This window comes from Procambarus clarkii, chromosome 86 (assembly GCF_040958095.1).
Source record: "Procambarus clarkii isolate CNS0578487 chromosome 86, FALCON_Pclarkii_2.0, whole genome shotgun sequence".
Taxonomy (NCBI): domain Eukaryota; kingdom Metazoa; phylum Arthropoda; class Malacostraca; order Decapoda; family Cambaridae; genus Procambarus; species Procambarus clarkii.
Window position 1 is genome coordinate 3,132,149 of NC_091235.1, and position 20,000 is coordinate 3,152,148.

The 20,000-nt window shown below is 45.3% G+C and overlaps 2 protein-coding genes across 3 annotated transcripts in view; one reads left to right on the forward strand and one right to left on the reverse strand.

Moving 5' to 3' along the window:
* Positions 1-20,000, reverse strand: part of LOC123769148 (acyl-coenzyme A synthetase ACSM3, mitochondrial) — a 401,722-nt gene that overhangs the window by 270,126 nt on the left and 111,596 nt on the right. The gene's annotated exons all lie outside the window — the stretch shown is intronic.
* Positions 1-20,000, forward strand: part of LOC123769138 (putative leucine-rich repeat-containing protein DDB_G0290503) — a 273,502-nt gene that overhangs the window by 16,971 nt on the left and 236,531 nt on the right. Inside the window, 3 exon segments of the mRNA XM_069316913.1 lie at positions 5,156-5,223; positions 7,152-7,321; positions 15,109-15,193. Of these exon segments, the coding sequence (XP_069173014.1) occupies positions 5,156-5,223; positions 7,152-7,321; positions 15,109-15,193 (323 nt within the window).

The window sequence follows — 20,000 nt, forward strand, 5'->3', positions numbered from 1 at the left end:
AGGGATTGGCTAGGTTTTGGGGTTGGGCGTCTGGCTTACCGCTTTCGTTGTCTTCCTTTCGACTTTAATCTGGCACCACGCGTGTTCACGAGGTTGACCCGGGTCATGGCAACCTGTCTTCGTCTGCTAGGGATTTAGGTTCTGCCCTCCCTCGGTGACTGGTTGGTTTGGGCTCCCAGCTGGTCTACTTGTCTGCTAGTCAGGGACGTGGTTCTTTCCCGGCTTGCTGGGTTCGGGTTCCTTGTGCATTGGTGGAAGTCCCATCTGGTTCCATCTCTGGTTCGGACTTGTCTGGGTCTCATGTGGGATTCCTGGACTGCATCCATTTCTCTTCATCCCATGGTTTTGCTCTGGTTGCTGTCCTGTCGTCTGCTGTATCTGAAGGGGACCAGGGTCACTTCGGTGGTTGCTCAAGCAGCTGTGCGGGAGCCGGAACTTTGCCTTGCTGGTTTTCCCGCTGGGCAAGGTTTGCCTTCGGAAGCTGTTCTGGTATCTTCAGGGTCGCCCTTTCGCCGCTGTTGCAATCGCTGGGTCTGCTACCATTTTTTGTAGATTTGAACCATATTTTCCTTTTTCCATATACTGTATATGATAAGATCCCTGTTAATTAACATTAGGTAAAATTTAACTTGAGTAAATTAACAATAGCTAAATTTAACATGGGACTGTAACTTAGTCCAAGTTAAGATGTATGAATTTTGAGTGCACTACAGAGGACAAACCTTAGGTACTAAGAGGTAACATGTAGGAACTAGCACCAGTGAAACATTGACACATGGAAGAACAATGCCGGTGTTAAATGCACCCTGACCTAAGCCAATAAAGTACTGTAATACATTACCTGTTTTTTAACACCAAAAGAAATTAACATATATCCTCTTGAAATACGGCATGACCTCAGAAAATTAACCCCTTCTGCAAAATTGAAGGTTGCATATTAAACTGTTTTGGCTACAAATGTGATGTCATTAACTTTCTCACCAAGATCTATAAATGTACCAAACTGCATCAAAATTGAAGAGGGTGCCGGGAAATTTGCCTAAAATCTGGGTGAAGTGATACGGAATGTGTCAGTATTTTCTACTCAAAAATCCTAATCCATTCTGCGAAGAATAACATACAATAGTTTGTGTCCTTGTCTGTATCTGATATAAGAATGAGAGAATACTGTACTGGAGCAAGCACATTACCCTGGGAAACAGAGCGTTTCATGGTGGATAGTTCAAATTTTACCGTGTTGTCTATTACTCTCCTCTTTGGGTTTTGTTAGAAAATTAAGGATTCATCTTTCTTTGCAAGTAATTCCTTTTGTGTGCAATAACACCATGGTCACATTTGTCAAAACCTTTCCTGAAATCTGTGTACTGTATATTACATCAATATTTTTGTTTGTCTTCCATAACATGCAAGGCCATGTCATGGACTAGCAATTGAGAAGAGGCAGGAGCACCCTGTTCTGAACCCATGTTGTCCAGAATTTTGTAGATGTTATAATTCCATGTGCTGCGTGTTCTAGATGTTGTAATTCTGCTTCTTAACACTTTAAAAGAATTCTTTTGTTTGTAATATTAGTGCTATTGGTGTATAACTTTTTACATCTGCTGTACAGTGTCCTTTGTGGAGTGATACAATCTCCGCTGATTTAAGTGGCGGGGATAATGCCAATACAGTATCTTCGCTTCGTCTCCAAATGATGTTTTAGGCATGTGATAGTAGTTTTTGTAATTCTTCATGAATATATAATGTCAGAAATATGGATCTTGTGCAAAGTGCATTGTTGGTTTGGGGTACTGATTTTCAGTGCTCAGGGGTTCACTTTTTGTACCACAACCCAGTTACTTCCTCTGCTAACAAAAATTATGAACACATTCATATGGATTGGCCTGAGATTCTGGTTACCGGAATTTGAATCGCTGAACGCTTTAGCACATGGAATCTGTTTAACACTTTCGCCCGGCGACAACTCAGCATTGAGTCCTCCGCAAAATAGGGGCAAGTTCGGTGAGGACTCGGCATTGAGTCCTAAGTGCGGCAACAGTAGCGTTTTTTTCGGGAAGGTCTTGCTGCGGTTTTGGACATTATATGCATATACTCTTGTAGGGAATTTCATTGTGAATACATTGATACCAAAACTAAAGTCCTAGGACCAGAATTGAGGTAACAAAGTTGAAAACAGAATACCCATTTTATTGCTCTTTATTAGCGCTCACGGGGGTAACGCTCTGTCACTTTCCCTGCGTGTTGTGGATGGTACGCCGGGCTTTTGGACTTTATATTTCCATAATCCTGTAGGGAATTCTATTGCGAAGACAATGATACCAAAATGAAAGAATTAAGACGAGAATTGAGATGTCCAAAGTGAAGAGAGTGTACACATTTTATTGCTGGGTAACACGCTCTCACTTTCTCACTTTCTCGCTGGGCTTTTGGGCTTTAAATGCATTTAGTCCTGTAGAGAATTATATTGCGAACACATTGATACCAAATTGAAAAACCTAGGACGAGAATTGAGATGACAAAGTTGAAAAGAATATTCACTTTTCATAGTGAGAAGTGCCTTGGGGTGGCGCAGCGCTCTCTTTCTTGTAACCGGGCCTGTTTTCATCATGTCGGCGGGTGGAGATCGCTGCTGTTTTTTATATTATATGCATATAGTCCTGTTGGGAATTCAATTGCGAACATATTGATACCAAAATGAAAGACCTGGGACGAGAATTGAGTTGACAAAACTGAAAAGTGTTAACATTTTACCACTCTTGTGTGCTCCCGGGTAACTTACTCTCACTTTCTTTGTTAGTTGCGGATGGTAAGCTGGTAAGCCTGTAACACCGTAAGATGTTTGGTTTAGTTTTATTTAAAAATATATATAGTTCATGAGTCACAGACAAGGATTTGAGAGGCGCCAGTTTGGTCGGCCTGAGTCTCACACCTCTATGCGTTAATGACCCCAAGTGACCTGAGGTCAGATCATGCGAATTCCACCTTGCTTCCGCTAATCTGATAATTGGCCTTCAAACATGCCGACGTTTAAGGAGTGGCTTGGTAGAGTGCTTCGGGCTATCTACTTGTGGGCGGAGTTAGCTACTAGGTTTCCCAATATATACTCGGAGAGCAGAGCATAGAGATAGAATAGGGGCCAGCAGAGCAGAGGAGAAGACGGCCTAGCCAGGGAGGCTGTCAGCCGGCAGGGCGAGACAGTCTCTGTCAACTACAGACCCCCCCCCCCTCCCCCCTCTATCCAGCTATAGGCAGACACCTGGTGAGTTGAACATTAAGGTGACTTGGTCGTGTTTACAACTGTTGTGTGAGGATCAGGGGCAGTCAAGTTGTAGGGTTCTCGAATTCTTGGATGATGACTCGCTTTGCACTTTGTTTCTTGAACATTTCTTGAACATTAAGTTGAATGGCTTAAATTATGATACTTATCATGAAAAATATAATTGTTGAATTTATTATTTAAATTGTCTTTAACTTTGTTCCCTAGAGTTTTTGAGTTGAGGTGAGAAAGCCTCTGCGGTTACTGGGTTCAGGATTTTAATGAGTACATGATTCAGATGGAACATACTAATAATGACCTCTTGAGAATATGGTGATACAGACAAGTTCCATTCCTTGTCTTGTATGTAATGGTCTAGAATGGATGGTGGCAACATTTCGACTTCCACTATCTACTCTTCTACTTCTGCCTATCTACCCCTCTCCCTCCACCCCTCTCTGAACTCTCCCTTTCAACTAACGACCTTCCTCACTCCTACCACCTCACTACCTCTCTCACCCCAAACCCTCACTAACTACTTCATTATCCATTTCTTCCCTTTTCTCTTATGCGGTTGTAGCAATGAAATGTACTCTAGAGTTCTCTCTAGAGTTTCGGGTAGCTGATCAAGTTACAGCGCCTTGTAGTACCCGCACCTAGGTAGTCAAATACCTAGGTTACAAGGTGTTGAACGAGAGAGGCTGCCGTAGGAACTCTGGAGGTGCCCTAGAATAGTTAGCTAACTGAGGACGGGATAACGGACTAGAGAGAGCTGTTTCCCCCGGCCTTGTTAGTTAACTGGGGGGGTGGAATAATGGACAAGAGAGCTATTTCCCCCACCCCCCGTTACAAGCCGGGCTTTTGGAGTTTATATGCAATTAGTCCTGTAGAGAATTCTATTGCGAACATATTGATACCAAATTGAATATCTTAGGACGAGAATTGAGCTGACAAAGTTGAAAAGATTATGCACTTTTCAGAATTTACCGCACTCTCCCTCGCGCTCCCGCGGAACGCCCAAGCCCACCTGAGGTAGTGGGGAGGTCCTGGGCCCGGTGCCTCAAAAGTGTTAAGGTGGCAAATGTTCGACAGTTTTTAAGTAATGCATGGGAAGCACTTTACATCTGTCTGTATTTAGCTTTGGGGTGTAGCTGTGGAAATAGCATTGGAGTGTAGCAATGGTGGCGGTGTATGTTGCTACAGTACAGACAGTAGAGTATAAGGTTATCTTCTTGAAGTCATCTTGATGATTTCTGGGCTTAGCTTCCCCGCGGCCCGGTCCTCGACCAGGCCTCCTTTTTGTTACACACCCCCAGGAAGCAGCCCGTAGCAGCTGTCTAACTACCAGGTATCTATTTATTGCTAGGTAACGGGGTATCAGGGTAGCAAGTCTGCCCATTTGTTTCCGCCTCCACTGGGGATTGAACCCGGAGCCTCGGGACTACAAATCTGAAGTGCTGTCTACTCGGCTGTCAGGCCCCTTTTACATGTGGCAGTAAAGCCGGTTTATGTTCACGAGTGGATGGAGTTTCGTTTTTTTGGAATCGCACTTCTCCTGTTGCCTTTCTATTTTCAAGATGTGGTGTATGTCTTCCTGTCCCATGAAAGGGGGAAACAGTGGTGATGAGGTCTCCAGATATTGGGAGCTTTGCTCATTGCAGTTGTTTTTGTTACTGCCATCTCTGACGTACTGGCAACAGCTTATGTCTGTTATTCTTGTGCCCTTCCATTGGTGTTGCTTTTATTGGTGATACGTTCATGTGTGTTTGTATTTATGAATACTGTATTGTATAATAATTTCCAGGTTGGTCCATTTACTTGACTGGAAATTTTTTTCCCATTACATTTTGTTGTTTTATTGTCGTCTGCTTAAGTTAATTTTGCAATGTTTATTTGCAGGAAAAATGAAGATGTACAAAAGTCGGATATAATTTCCCTAATACCAGGGCTAGATGCCATAATCAAAGGTAGGTACAGGTAGTATATTTTGTTTATTAATAATGACTTCCATTTTCCCTTAATTTTAGGTTGTTTTATGTCTGGTTTGCTTGATTAGCTGAATGAATACTTTATAAGATTATACATTTATATTTAGTGCAACCCAGTTATATGTATCATTTGGTACCTCTGCATTCGTGGATAGCATAAAATCCTAATAATTGAAGAAAATGTCTTGTGACATTTCAGGAGGCCTGGTTAGAAATCAGGCTGTGGGAACGCTGATTCCCGAAATCAATGCAAGGTAATGTCTTTGGGGGTTAGGTGAGGCTGACTTGGAGAGAGCCCATATTTCCACCATCTTTAGTGTTATTTAGGATAGCATATTGCTAATATGTCCAGAGATATGTAAATATACAGCAGTGTTGATTCCATCCACTCATATGGGTGGATGGAATCCACTAGCCCTTATCAACACTGCTGTATATTTACATATCTCTGGGCATATTAGCCCAGAGATTATATTAGCCTGCATATTAGCCTGCACAATTTGAGTGATAGTTCTTCTCTTGCAGTCATTCACAATTTAGGCCATGACATTTATGGCTGCTCGCATTAACATTGTAATTTTTCCAAATTTTGCTTTATTTATGGCTAGATAGCATTGATAGGTTGATTTGATTATGTTAGGTAAATATTTGTGTGACTTGGAGGGCTCCTCATCTATTCAGTACCACCAGTGTAGCTCAATATTTTCCATAAAACTGGAAATTTGATTCCTAATCACTCTCAAAAGCTTTTATTATGAGTGATGTTAGTGCAACTAGTGTATAATTTCTGCCAAAGCTTGTTGACCAGACCAGAATGTGAAGGGGACGACGACGTTTCGGTCCGTCCTGGACCATTCTCAAGTCGATTGAGTATCTGGTCAACATACTTTGGCCACGTTATTGTGACTCATCGCCTGCATCTGCCAAAGCTTTACTACCCTCCCCTTGTGCAGAGAAGCTATATCTGCAGATTAAAGTGCTGCTTAAATGCGAGGGTGCCACCCTCACGCAACCTCTTGCAACCTCACACTAAGTAGTGGGAGGTATCTTAGGACAGATACTAGTCAATAATTTCCTGCCCAGTCACAATACATTTCTACTTTTCTTACCACGTTGAGCACCAGGGTTGCCCCTGCAAGACATGTGGTCTTACAGGACAAGTACAGTGACAACATTGTCAATGCCAGGTGCTGTTGGAAGCATAGTATCACACTGGCTTGGGAATATTTTCATGCCAGTTTGCTAATTTTAATCATTAATAATAATTGTATATAGCTTGAGTTTTTTTTCTTCCTAATACTGTACTTTAGTATTTTATATATAAATATAAAATTTTATATTTTAGATCGAATGTAAATTTTATAATTATATCAAATGTTGTATAAATAACATTTTGTATTTTATTTTGTATTAAAGTTTTCTGTATTATAGCAAATTTTGGATCATTAAAAAAAAATTAGCATGGACAATCCACATGGTGCAATAATGAGTCACTCCTTGCCGCTCTGGATATTTTGTTAGCTATTATTTTATCATTTATTTTATAAAATGTTGTATTTAAGTTTTAAACAAAATTTATACTGTACAATATTTTACAATGACGGCCAAATTTAGTGGCAGCTAAGGCCACTGTTACCTCACGGAAATGAATTTTTGTTGATTCCATTGATAATTTGCACCAAACACACTGTTTGGATCACCAGGAATTTGAGTATAGCTCATTAGAGCAGGGAACCCTCTGTATGTTAATGAGTTTTTTCTGTATTTAGTAAAGTTGCACGAATAAAGTGTAGAGCAAAAATGGGTTTATCTTGCGCATAATTATAATATTTTCTTATATCCGTAGTTTTTAGGAATTGATGTAGACAGATTTTTGTCATCGTTGTAACAAACTTTTGACATTGCAGATCACTTTGCTGGTCCAAAATTAATCTGCTTTGAAGATGTTGCTTCAGGTTGTCAAGTGGAGTTGACAAAGCTATTGCTGCTGCTGTTGTACATAACAATGATAACAGAAGACAAGTTGCGTAACACACTTGTGAGATCTCCTCTCATGGATACCTCGACTCAAATCAAAGTAAGTGCAGAACTTTATTCATTATTCAAACTGGGGAACTTTATTCCCCAGTTTGTTACTTGTTGGTAGTAAATGTGGATGATGGTAACATTTCCACTGCAGTCCGGTGGATGGGGAGGCAGTGTGCCAGATAAACATAATTGTATACATGTTGCTTACCTTAGACACTGTTCTTGTGGTTGGTTTTGAACCCATTGTTGATACAGGATAGCAATGTACATTACAGTTTGTAATTAACCTATCAAGATAGTAACTTGATTAGCTAAAAAATATAGAGGTTCAGTCTATGTGCCTCTAAAATTTTCCATTACTGCCCACAGGATGGGTATGGGGTGAATAATAATTGAACTAATCTAACTTTTTTTATAGCTCCTGTTGAAAACAAATTTTTGTTGCTAAGGTTTTTGTTGGGATCACTGCTTCTCAGTCTTGCTAGAGCTTGTGGTGTGGAAAAGTGATGCAAAGAACTGGTACAGATGCATCTGTCCAGGTATATTGAACAATAATGATAGCTTGGTAAAGTGTGTGGCAATGAATGAGTAGTACATACAGACAATGCTACACTACATTTGATATTTCAGTAGCCTCTCCTCGTAGCTATTGTTCTTCAGTTCTGGAAGCCAGTGAGTAGCATATCTTTGCACATTTTCCAGTTTATTGATAGGTTTTTTTGAGATGGGCACCATGCACTGCTGCAAGCTTCAATTTTGGTCTTACAAAAGTTGTGAATGATTTATTTAATATTTCACCATCCATTTATGTAAAAGTGATTGTGGAGTGAGAAAGCATAGCAAAGACTCCTTGCAGAAAGTGCTTTATGTGGTCCTCTGGTGGCAGTTTACTAGTCACAACCACCCCTAGATCTTTATTTTTCAGTTCTTTTAAAGCTTTTTCAAGTAATTTGTAGGTTGTGCATAGCCGATATTCTCCTATTTCACGTTCCATAATGCGTGAATTCCATCTGCCAAGTGTTGCTCCATGTACTCTGTCCAGGTCAGCCTGAAGGTCGTGACAATTGTGCAAGCCTCTTTCCTAGAAGCTGTGCATCATCAGCAAACTTGTTCATATAATTCTGTATACCTTCTGTTAGATCGTTCATATAGACAAACATTACTTATGCAAGAACTGAACCCTGTGGTTCTCCACCAGTAATATTTCTTCAATCTTGTTATATTCCCTCTGATTACTGCTCCCATTTTTGTCATTTAGAAAATTTTTCATCCTTGTTGGCAGTCTGTCACCTCTCCAGTATGTTAAGTTTCTAGTTCAACTTCTCAATGTTCTAGTTCAACTTCTTCTTCTCTTCCAACAATGTGGGACTTTTGACAGTCTCTTCTGTGGAGAGCCCCTTCGGCTCCCTGGAGCTATACCGGGCTGATGTATATATATTAGACCATGGCAACAGTTAATCGAAGGAGTTCTAGGCCTACCGGAGACCAGAACCAGAACCTGGCCCCCTCAAGAGAGGCACGAGGAGCAATGGCCTAAGGACACACCCCCGTGTAATTGGAAGCAGTCTTCGTCTGCTATCTACCAGGTCAGGCACCCAGAAAGGTAGGAATTCCAAAACAAACTACTGCGGGTCAAAAATTGCAAACCGAAGGCCGAACTAGCAAACGGAACTTCCCCAATCAAAAACGAGGAAACAAACGTGTCTCCTCAACCGCCGTGCATCAGTCTGCTCACCCTCCCTCCCCAGGGGGGGGGGGTCCCATATGACCATGCCGACATACTCTTCTCAGTTCAAGAGGCTGTTGTGTTGGTGACAGTTGATTGACTTTGGCTCCACACTTTGCGCAGTGCTGCTTAGCGGTGTTGTTACTGTGTTGGTGGTGTGCGAGCCAGGAGTAACACAAGAATACTGGGGCTGCATGCAACTAGGGCTACCTTCCCTAGGTGCCCCATGAGTACTGACTTTGCGGCTTAGGGTTATCTTCCATGAGCCGTTTTGGAGCAGCTACCTCAGTGTGGTTCTATTGTTGCTCGGTGATTGCCCGCCCTTGGGGTTCAACTGGGGTTGTTCTTACTCCTGTTTGCTCTTGGGTAGGAGGTAGTTTCGTCGCTGGCTGGAGTGCGGGGTACTGTGCAGCTGTCTGATATACGCATAGCGACTGGTTCTGTTCACCTTGAGACATTGTGCTTTTGCAGGATTTTTCTTTTGTTTTAATTGGAGGGTCTGCCTTGTGTGGTGGTAGGACCACTTGTAGGATTTTGGTGGTCCCCCACAAAGTCTCCATACTTGCACATGTCGCAGGGGTTCAGCTTTTAGTTTGTTTGCTTGGTAGCTCTGGGATAACCGGTTAGCAGTATCTCGCCTGGGCTTCCCTTAGCAGTCAGCCTAAGGGCCCTGGAAACCCCCATTGGGGCTCGGTGGTCCGATGGAGACCTCCGAGTTCCACCTCGCTTTGTGCGAGTTTAAAGGTTGCTCTGTCCCCTTGTCTCAGGGTGACACCACCTGCCTCTGCCTTGCTGCCTGTTGGGGTCAGTGACACCTATGACCTGGAGTCCTGCGAGTGGTGGTGTTTGCTTGTACTCCGTTCACCCAGTCCACCGAGACTGATATTCGGGTGCAGGCAGCTTTAGCGTTGCTTGTGAGGTTTAGGTTGCAGCATCATGTGAGGTTGGTTGCCTTTCCGGATGCCCCGCAGCTGCCTCACTTTGATTATACAGTACCTGGTAGTGAGACTCGGGCTGCTTCAGGGACTGCCCCTTCAGGATTGGTGGCGGAGACATTCGAGCCTGTTCCTCCTGCCGGAGCTTTTGGGTCGCGCCAGCGGGCCACCCCTGCATCCAACTTTTCCGGTGGACTCTGCATTTTCTCTAGAGGCAGAGGGTTTGGTGGACAGCTCGGCCCCAGGTCTTGACGTGGAGGATTCCGAGGCTGGGGAGGAGTTGACTTGGGGGGGGGGGGGTTTGGGCCCCAATTGACCCTGCTTGAGTGTTGGCACCCTCGGAGTGGGGCTTGTTACAAGAAGAGGGGTTTTTCCTATCCCCCTCCCTGTACGATTTTGTTAAGTTTCTCCTCCCCGGGTTCGGTTCAGAGTTTCCTTGGGTTCTTCGGTTCCCCTCCTTCCAGAAGTTTTTGGCTTCCCGCATCCCACCGAGGAAGGTGTGGGAGGCCCTTGCAGCTTACCTCTTGCGAGACCCGGATTACGTCTTGATAATGAAGCCGCCTGCTTTTCGAGTTTGGCTACCTCTTTTCCTTACTGGGTGCGTTTCGAGTTGCTGGGAGTCTTCCTGGCTGGCAACCTGCCTTTTCTTTTATTTACTTTTCTTTTCATTTGGGGCTTGGCATTCGTTCTGTCGTACTCCTGCCATCCGTACTTGAATGGCGGGAGTTGACTACCGTCGTTCAGATTTACCTGGGGGTCGAGTTGGAGCACCTCAATGCGTGCTTGTTCGCCCCCGTCCTTCCTCATGATGTCAGTCAGGTGCGGCTTCACGTGCAGGTTCCCTCCCTTTCAGCATCCCTGGTGGCCGAGGATTTGCACGCCTGTGGGCACTTGGCTTCGGTCTTGCACTTTTTTTCCTTGTTGCTGTCTTCGGACTGACTCAGGGTGGGTGTGGAGGAGCTGGGTTCCGGGCCTGTGTCTGGTGTGCTTGCTTCGGCAGCTTGGGTGCCAGCTGTCGTTTTGAAGTTGTATGCACCGTTTCTGAGGGAGGAGGTGTCTGTTCTTCGCTTTGCCTGTTCAGTTCTGAAACGGGACTGTGCAGATCTGTAATTCATAATGGACTTGTCCCATCTGATCCCCTGGGTCTTTTGCCTCTCCTTTTGGATGACCACTGTCTCGAGTCCGGCTGCTTTTGGCGCCGGGTGCCTGGATGGTGTCTTTGGACCTCCAGGACGCGTATTGGCACGTTGCGATTCATCCTGGGTTTAGGGACTGGCTCGGTTTTTTCATGGGGCGACAGGCTTACCACTTTCATTGCCTTTCTTCCGGTTTGAATCTGGCACCTCACATGTTCACACGCCTTTCTCGGGATGTGGTGACCCTTTTGCATCTGATGGGAGTTTGGGTTCTGGCTTACCTCGACAAATGGCTGGTGTGGACTTCCAGCTAATCCGCGTGTCAGCTCGCCATGGATTTGGTTCTTTCCCAGCTTGCTGGGTTTGGGTTCTTGGTGAACTGGAGGAAGTCCCATTTGGTTCCCTTTCGGGTTCAGACTGTGCTAGGTCTTGAGTGGGACTCGGACCGCTTCCTTCTATCTCCTTCTGGCAGCGTTGTTGTGGTTGCGCTTAAGACTGTTTTTGGAGAGCACCCAGGTCACAAGTCTGTTTTTCAAATTGCGGTGCGGGAGCCTGAACTTCGCCGTGCTGGTCTACCCGTCGGGTAAGATCTGGCGTCGGCAGCTGTTCTGGTTTCTTCGGGGGCGTCCCTTCTGCCGCTCTCGAGATCGCTTGGTTCGGATCCCGGGATCCTTGCGTCAGGTGCTGCGTCTCTGGCTTCCTTCGAGGGTTGTTCGGGTTCTGTGCCCTGACTCCTCCCCGAGCCCTCGTGGGATGTGTTCACGGATGCCTCATCTCTTGGCTAGGGTTTTGTGACCAGTGCTCACCAGGCCGGCCAGGGTCGATGGGGTCTGTCCTTCTGTTGGTCTCACAGCACGGCGTGGGAGTTCGCGGCGGTGTGGCATTCGCTCCAGAGAGTTCGTGTTGCTCACGGAGCAACGATTCGGCTCCATTCGGGCTGCTCCCTGGTGGTTCATTGTCTGAACCACGGAGGTTCGATGTGGTCCTTGGCTATGGGGCTGGTCACTTCAGGTGACTCATCTGCTGAGTTCTCTGGGTTTGGCTCTCCTGGCGGTTTACGTTCAGGGGATGTCAAACTTCCTGGCGGACGGCCTGTCTCGGTTCATTCCCCTATCCACGGAATGGATGGTCGACGCCGACTTGTTCAGTTGGTTCTGCCGGACGTACGGGATCCTAGAGGTGGACCCCATCACATCGGCTTGGTCGAGGCATCTTCCAGTGTATGTGGCACCCTTTCCAAACTGCGAGGCCGTCAGGGTTGATGCCTTTCAGCTGGATTGGTCGAGGAGGGGTTACCTGTACCTCTTCCCATCGGTTGTTGTTGCTCCAGGTCCTGGCTCGCTTGGAGAGACTTACCAGGGAAGAGTAGTCCTGTTGGCTCCTTGGTGGCCGACCCAGGCCTGGTTTCAGTCATTTCTTACTCGCTGTCCGAACCCCAGGATCTTCCCACGGCTCCGCCTCTTTCAGCAGATCGGACTGGTCCAGTATGTGGCTGGTTCAATCTTCTCTGCTCTTCGCATCTGGTCTTTTTGATGCGGGTTTATGACCACTTGTATGGTGATCAGGTGACTTTGTTGGTGTCCCACCTGCGAGTTTCGTCTCGATGGCAGTATGAAATTTTTTGGTGATCCTTTCGGCACTTTTTGTCTAAGTAGGTTATTGTTGATTTCTAATCGGATTGTTTTGTCCTTTCTCTTGGTTGTTTCAGAACAGTCATCTTATGATAAATACTGTCACCTAATGTCGTGTGGCACTGGTGGAGCCGCAGCAGCTTGCATTTAGGATGGATGTCACTTCTGTTCCGTTCCGCAAGCTTTCTCGGGCATTGTTTCACCTCCGGCCTACTCATGCGCCGCCTGAGCTCTCCTGGTCGTTGGACCGGGTGCTCTCTTCTTTCTTCTCTTTGGTTTGTGGTGGTCCCCCTCGGTTCAGGACTGATTTCTAAGGCACTTTTTTTCTTGTTGGCATTGGCCTCTAGGGGATTGGATCGGAGAGCTTTATGCTCTCCTCCAACACAGGGGTTTCTGCTCTTTCGGTTCTGGTGGTGGTTTCTTCGTTTGCAGCCGTCTCCTTCTTTTCTGGCGAAGAATGAGTCTGCTGCTTTCTAAAAGGGTCCTTGGGTTGTTGCTTGCTTGGTTCGGCCGGGGGGTGGGGGGGGCATCATGCTTTTTGTATGATTGTGGCTCTTCACCGTTATTTGCGCGTCACGGCCTCCGTAGCAGGGATGCTCTTTGGGTTGACCCAGTTTCCCTTCTTCCCTATTCCAGGGCGTGGGTCTTCCAGGTTGTCCACAGGATTAATCAGTCTAGCCAGCCTGCGGTCTATCCCCGTGCCCACGACGTTCGTAAGTTCAAGGCTTTGGCTGCTTTTTTTGGAAATGTCCTGGGCTACTTTCGGGCACGGGGCTTTTCGAGGTTGAACAGGGTCCTGGTTGCACGGTACCTTGTTAATGCTCCTGGCCCTTGTCGGGCTTGTGTCGCCTTGGCTCGCAGGTTGCAGCCAATTATCTCGACTTCAAGTTGAGGAGCGAGCGACGACCGTCTCCCTGGTAAGTCCCTTTTTCTTTTCTTTTCTTTATCTTTGGTTAGGTAGCTCCCGGGAGCTGAAGGGGCTCTCCACAGAAAACCAGCGTTGAATGTAATGAAACGCCATTTTCTGGGTGAAACCCGGAGGCTCCCTGGCATCCCTCCCTCCCAGTCGGCGGTTTTTCTCATTTTTAATACTCAGCCTCTGAACCGAGGAGAGTTACTGCCGTGGAGGTAACCCCACATTCCCCTCCCGGGGGGTGGGGGGGGGGTACTCAGACAGATGCGTGGCAGTTGTGGTGACGGTTTGTAATTTTTGACCAGCAGTAGTTTTGGAATTCCTACCTTTCTGGGTGCCTGACCTGGTATGGTAGACGCCAGACAAAGACTGCTTCCAATTACACGAGGGGTGTCTTTAGTCCATTGCTCATCGTGCCTCTCTTGAGGGGGGGAGCCAGGTTCTGGCTCTGGTCCCCGGTAGACCTAGAACTCCTTCGACTGATTGTTGCCACGGTCTATTATATACATATCAGCCCGGTGTAGCTCCGGGAAGTCTCTTCGTGTAACTCGGAAAATGGCGTTTCATTACATTCAACGCTGGTTTTTTGTCATCCAGCTCTTTCTCTGTCCATGTGTTGCTTGTGGACTGCGTGCATTTATGATTATCACTACCATTGTGATTACATATCTCCAGTGATATTGTTAACTTCTTGTGGGTTGTTGATTATTAATTCTGTTACCTTTAGGTGTTCAATCACCGGCATGGCAAATTTTCAATCTTTTGTAATTTGTCACTTTTCCAAATTGTGTAGTCCTTTAGGATACCTCATTTAAAATATTACCTTTGTTTCATCTCTGTGAATGCAACAATGTGGGCATCTTAAAATATATTATACTATTTAGCTCCAGTATTCTTTTTCATCTCGCTTCGCTTATGTTATACTGTACAAATTTCAGTAACATAGTACTAATGAGTTTGTGTTAATTTTGTTTTTGTTTTTTTGCCTCATTTTTGCCAGTTGTACATATGTAAATAGCTATTCAACACAACACTAGACTGAATTAACTATAGTACAAATAAAGCAAATAACATTAAAACCTTAATAATTGAGCCTGTAGGTTCTCTCCTGAATGAATGTCAACATTTGTGTGTGGCAGAGATTGATACATTGACCACACCACACGTCACACATCTACAGCTCTCAGACCATAAACGAAGTAGATAGATTACACAGATTCCAGCCCTTCCTTTCCCACACAACAGATAATAACTTTGATAATAAAGTAGTGTTAATTGTGAGGGTTTACTGTACTTAATGTTCACAAGCATTGGTATGTTTGTTTGTAATAGTATTCATAATGTTTGTGTTGGGGATGTGTACAAGGGTGGGGACATGCTTTCCTCCAATTGAAATCAAAAGACCTAGAAAACTTAATGATAATTTGCACTTTTAAAAATGCTCATGTGAAGAGGTACTTTGGCAAGTTGAGATAATTTATTTATTTCTTTTCAGCTGAAATACCTTATCGAGTCAATACAGAAGAGAGGTCCTGGGTTGAGTACAAAGTTTTTAAAAATTTTATGCACCGAGAAGTTAGGTGAGTTTCTTGTTTATTATGTATTGCATATTGTGAAAATGTAAGAAGTTAGTGATGGTTATATCAAGAATAGGGAACTTGATACCTACTATAATGTCTTGCATTGTCATAAGTGATTGTTACTGCTTGTTGCATTGTCATTTGTTGTTGTCCTGTCTTGTTATATTACCGATATATGTTAAGATGTGCATAACTGGAGCAAAGTTTTCTGACGATAAGGGTCAATTAATAAGATTCATGAGGGCTTAATGCCAATTTGATTGTAATGTAACTGGGGACTGTAATGTTTCAAAGTAAAAATTCTTTTATTTATTACAACAATCACCTGCCCCCAACCCAATCCCCAGGATAAATAGTAAATTACAATAAATTGCATATGTAGTATTTCTGGGGGAGAGCCCTGTCGGTTCCCTGGAGCTATCCGGGCTGATATGAATGTATTAGACCCTGGCACGAGTCAAGTGAATGGAGTTCTTAGGCCTACTGGGGACCACGAGCCAGAACCTGGCACCCCCAGAGGGGCATGAGGAGCAATGGCCTATAGAAACCTCTGTGTGGTTGGAGGAATTCTATGTCAGCCATCGACCGGGTCAGGTACCCAACAAGGTAGGCATCCCAAAACAAACTCTTATCTGGTTAAAAATTGCTATTGAAAGTTGAACTGTTGGACAAAACTCCCCAAACTAAAAATGATCATGGTGTCGCAACAGTTACTGTGCCGCTGTCTCGTAGCTCCCCCTCCCCTGGAGGGTGAAGGGAGGGGGGGACCTTCAGCCCCCCCCCTCTTTCCCCCCCACTGGCTATCCACCTCCCCCCAGTTCTGTGGCTGATGTGAGACCTGGCGGTCGTGTGACTCTGGCTCCAGACTTTGTCCTTTAACCCGGTGCTGTGTCTTGTGGTGTGATCTTGTCCTATGATGGTGTGCAAGCCAGGAGAAATTTTACCAGTACTCGGGCTGCATGCACCTAGGGTTACCTTCTCTAGGTGCCCTGTAAGCACTGCCCTTGGGGCTTTGGGTTATCTTCCATAGGTCGCTTGGGTCCTATCTTTGCCATGGTCTTTAGCTGCTCGGTGATTGCCCCCACCCCCCCCTCCATTTTGGAGTCGGCTGGAGTGTTTCATGCACCCGATTGCCTCTTGGTAGGAAGTAGCTTTGTCACTGGTAGGGGTGCAAGGTACTGTGCAGCTGGTTTTCACCATAATATGGAGACCGGCTCTGTTCCGCCTGTGATGTTGTCCTCGTAGGGGGGGGGGGGTTATTTTGTATTTGTTTTCTGCCTGCTGAAGGGTCTGCCCCTTGGTGGTGTTTACCCTTATATATATATATGTATTCTTGGTGTCCTCCACAAGGTCCCCCGTATGTGTATACACATCACGGGTTCAGCAATTAGTAGTTCACTTGGTAGTTTGGGGTGCCGGTTAGCAGTACCTTTCCTGGGCTTCCCTTAGCAGAGCATCTAAGGGCCCCTGGAAACCCCCACTGGGGCTCAGTGGACCGATGGATGTGTCCCCTGGGTCCCATCTTCATGCGAGTTTGAAGGATGGTCTGTCCTCTTGTCTCAGGGTGACAATCGCCTGTTCTGCTTCCTAAAGGCTGCTTGTTGGGTCGGTGACATCTTTGACCTAGAGTCCTGCGAGTGGTGTTCCTTGCTTGTATTCCAGTTCACCCAGTCCACTGATCTTGATACTCGGGTGCAGGTGACTTCGGTGTTGCATGCGCCTTTTTAGGTTGCTGCAGCGCACTAGGTTGATTGCTCACCCAGATGCCCCGATGCTACCTCGTTTAAGTTATAGGGACCCAGACTTGGGGGTGGGGGGTGGGGCGTTAGTTGCCTCGACTTTGGTTTTGTCCTCGCCCCCCCTGGTCATTTTCCTGCTGCTGCTCGGCCTGTCGCAGTTCATTTCCATGTCCACGGAATGGACACCCGATGCCAACTCATTCTTGAGGTTATCTTGAGTCGTCTTGAGATGATTTCGGGGCTTTAGTGTCCCCGCGGCCCGGTCCTCGACCAGGCCTCCACCCCCAGGAAGCAGCCCGTGACAGCTGACTAACTCCCAGGTACCTATTTACTGCTAGGTAACGGGCATTCAGGGTGAAAGAAACTTTGCCCATTTGTTTCTGCCTCATGCGGGAATCGAACCCGCGCCACAGAATTACGAGTCCTGCGCGCTATCCACCAGGCTACGAGGCCCCAGTTGGCACTGCCGGATAAACAGGCTCCCGGAGGTGGGCCTCTTCGCATCAGCGTGGTCAAGACTTCTCCCGAATTATGTGGCACCCTTCCCCGTCTGTGAGGCTGTCCAGGTAGATGTATTCAGGCTGGACTAGTTGAGGCTGGGGTTACCTGTACTTCTTACCCTGGTTCTGCTGTTGCTTCAGGTACCGGCTCGCTTGGAGACATGACAAGGGAGTAATCCTGTTGGCCACTTGGTGGCAGGTCCAGCTTTGGTTTCAGGCGCTGCTTGCTCGGTGTCTGAACCTGGGGTCTTCCCGCGTCTCCTCCCTTTTTAACCCTTTTGCCGTTAAGGGCCATTTTTGCCTCAACACCCACAAGCACAAAAAAAAAAAAAAAAAAATTCTTTCGTCTTAAAAGAGTGTTCGTTTGTGTTCCCTGATCACCGGGGGGGGGGGGGATCATAGGTGGCATATTTTGAGTTCAATAGGGCAGGGAAGTCTGTCAAAAAAGAGGCGTTGACAGAGCCTGGTTGGTTTGTTCATTTGCAGCAGTCTCCTTTTCTGGCAAAGAATGAGACTGCTGCTTTCCGGAGGGGTCCCTGGGTTGTTGATGCGTGGTTGGTTTGGCCTGTGGTGCATCATGTGTCGTTTCCGGTCTTGGCTCTTCGCCGTTACCTGTGCACCACGGCCCTGGTGGGTGGGGACGCGCTTTGGGCTGTCCCAGTGGTCTCGACTTTGAGTTGAGGAGCGAGTGGTGACCGCCTCCTGGGTAAGTCCCTCTTGTTTTTACCTTTGGTTAACCCTTAAATGGCGCCTGGCTACTTAGCATGTCACTCACAGGTGCATACAAAAAAAAAAAAAAAAAAAAAAAATAATCTAAACCTGTTAATTTGTGTTCACTGATCATGGGAAAAATAATAAAAAAATCGTAAGTGGCATATATTGCCCGCTATAGGGCAGGGAAGTCTGGCAAAAAACAGGCGCTGACTCAGCGTGCGTCCCAGACGGTCTGTTGCTCGCCAGCTGTCAGGCTGGAGTTGCCACAAAGAGATAATTACCTAATTATTTCAATGTCTCTGATTGATTTTTCGTAGTTTTTTTGCTGTAATATTATTCAATAGTGTGTAGTGTGATATATTTATAAAATAAAATGAGTGAATCATTGCTGTACTCAAAAATATGGTGTGCATATTGTTGATTCAATTATGTTCATCAAACAGTGAACAAATACTTTGTCGGTTATTACACTATATACACAGATTATATATAAGTATCTGAATGTTTTGTTCACCATATTGAATCACTAAGTTGCTATTATGAGTCAAAAAGTAACGATGAGTGACCACCACATTGAAATAATTAGAAACTTGTGTAAGGAATCTTTCAGAACATTATATACCACATATGTCAGACCAATCCTGGAGTATGCGGCTCCAGCATGGAGTCCATATCTAGTCAAGCATAAGACTAAACTGGAAAAGGTTCAAAGGTTTGCCACCAGACTAGTACCCGAGCTGAGAGGTATGAGCTACGAGGAGAGACTACGGGAATTAAACCTCACTTCGTTGGAAGACACAAGAGTTAGGGGGGACATGATCAACACATTCAAGATTCTCAAGGGAATCGACAGAGTTGATAAAGACAGGCTATTTAACACAAGGGGCACACGCACTAGAGGACCAACCCGTTCTCACACAAGACAGCACATATATGACTTAATGCTTAAAGTCAATATGTTGAATATGAATTAGTAAATATGTGATATATTCCCAGTTACTTTTTTTACCAAGGCCCAAACTCTTCCTCACGTACCAATTTACGTGTCACAGTACCCGTCCGTCAACATAGATAGCAGAATATTCGTGATTGGTTCAATTATAAGGAAAATTGTAGTTTTCAGGTCCCACATGGGTTGTGAAATTTACCTACTGTTGTCCATGCTCTTATAATATTACAGATCAGCTATATCCTATTGAAGGCTCGTAGTTTTGTTTTGAGAAATATTAGTTGTTCTTAGTAAATTATAATAAGCACTATAAATTATTACATAGAATAACAGTGCTTCACCAATCAATATTATATACCATAGTTTGGCTTTAAAAATCTTTAAAGAATGTTTTGTAGGAACGCTAACAGAAAACGATGTTACATTTGAATGTCTATGGGGTAAACTACTGCAAACAGGACGGTATTGTGTCTACTATACCAACTATAGCTAGGATGGGTATATTGTCACCTACCGCCTGTTAGGTAGGAAAGGGGTCCAATACCACCCACAGGATGGGTATGAGGGTCATATCCACCCACAGGATGAGTATGGGGATCACATCCACCCACAGGAAGGGTATAGGGTCCAATACCACCCACAGGATGAGTATGGCGTCCACTACAAACCACAGGATGGGTATGGGGCTCCAACCACCCATAGAATGGGTATGGGGCTCCAACCACAAATAAAATGGGTATAGGGTCCAATAACACCCACTGGATGTTTAAGGCATCCATTGCCGCGCGTCGAGCTCGAAAACCGCAGCATTCATCTCAGAACCATGCCTATTTCACACAGATTCCTTAATAAACGTAAGAGTTTTATATGTCACAAGAAAGATAGAAATATAAGCTTCATTCTAA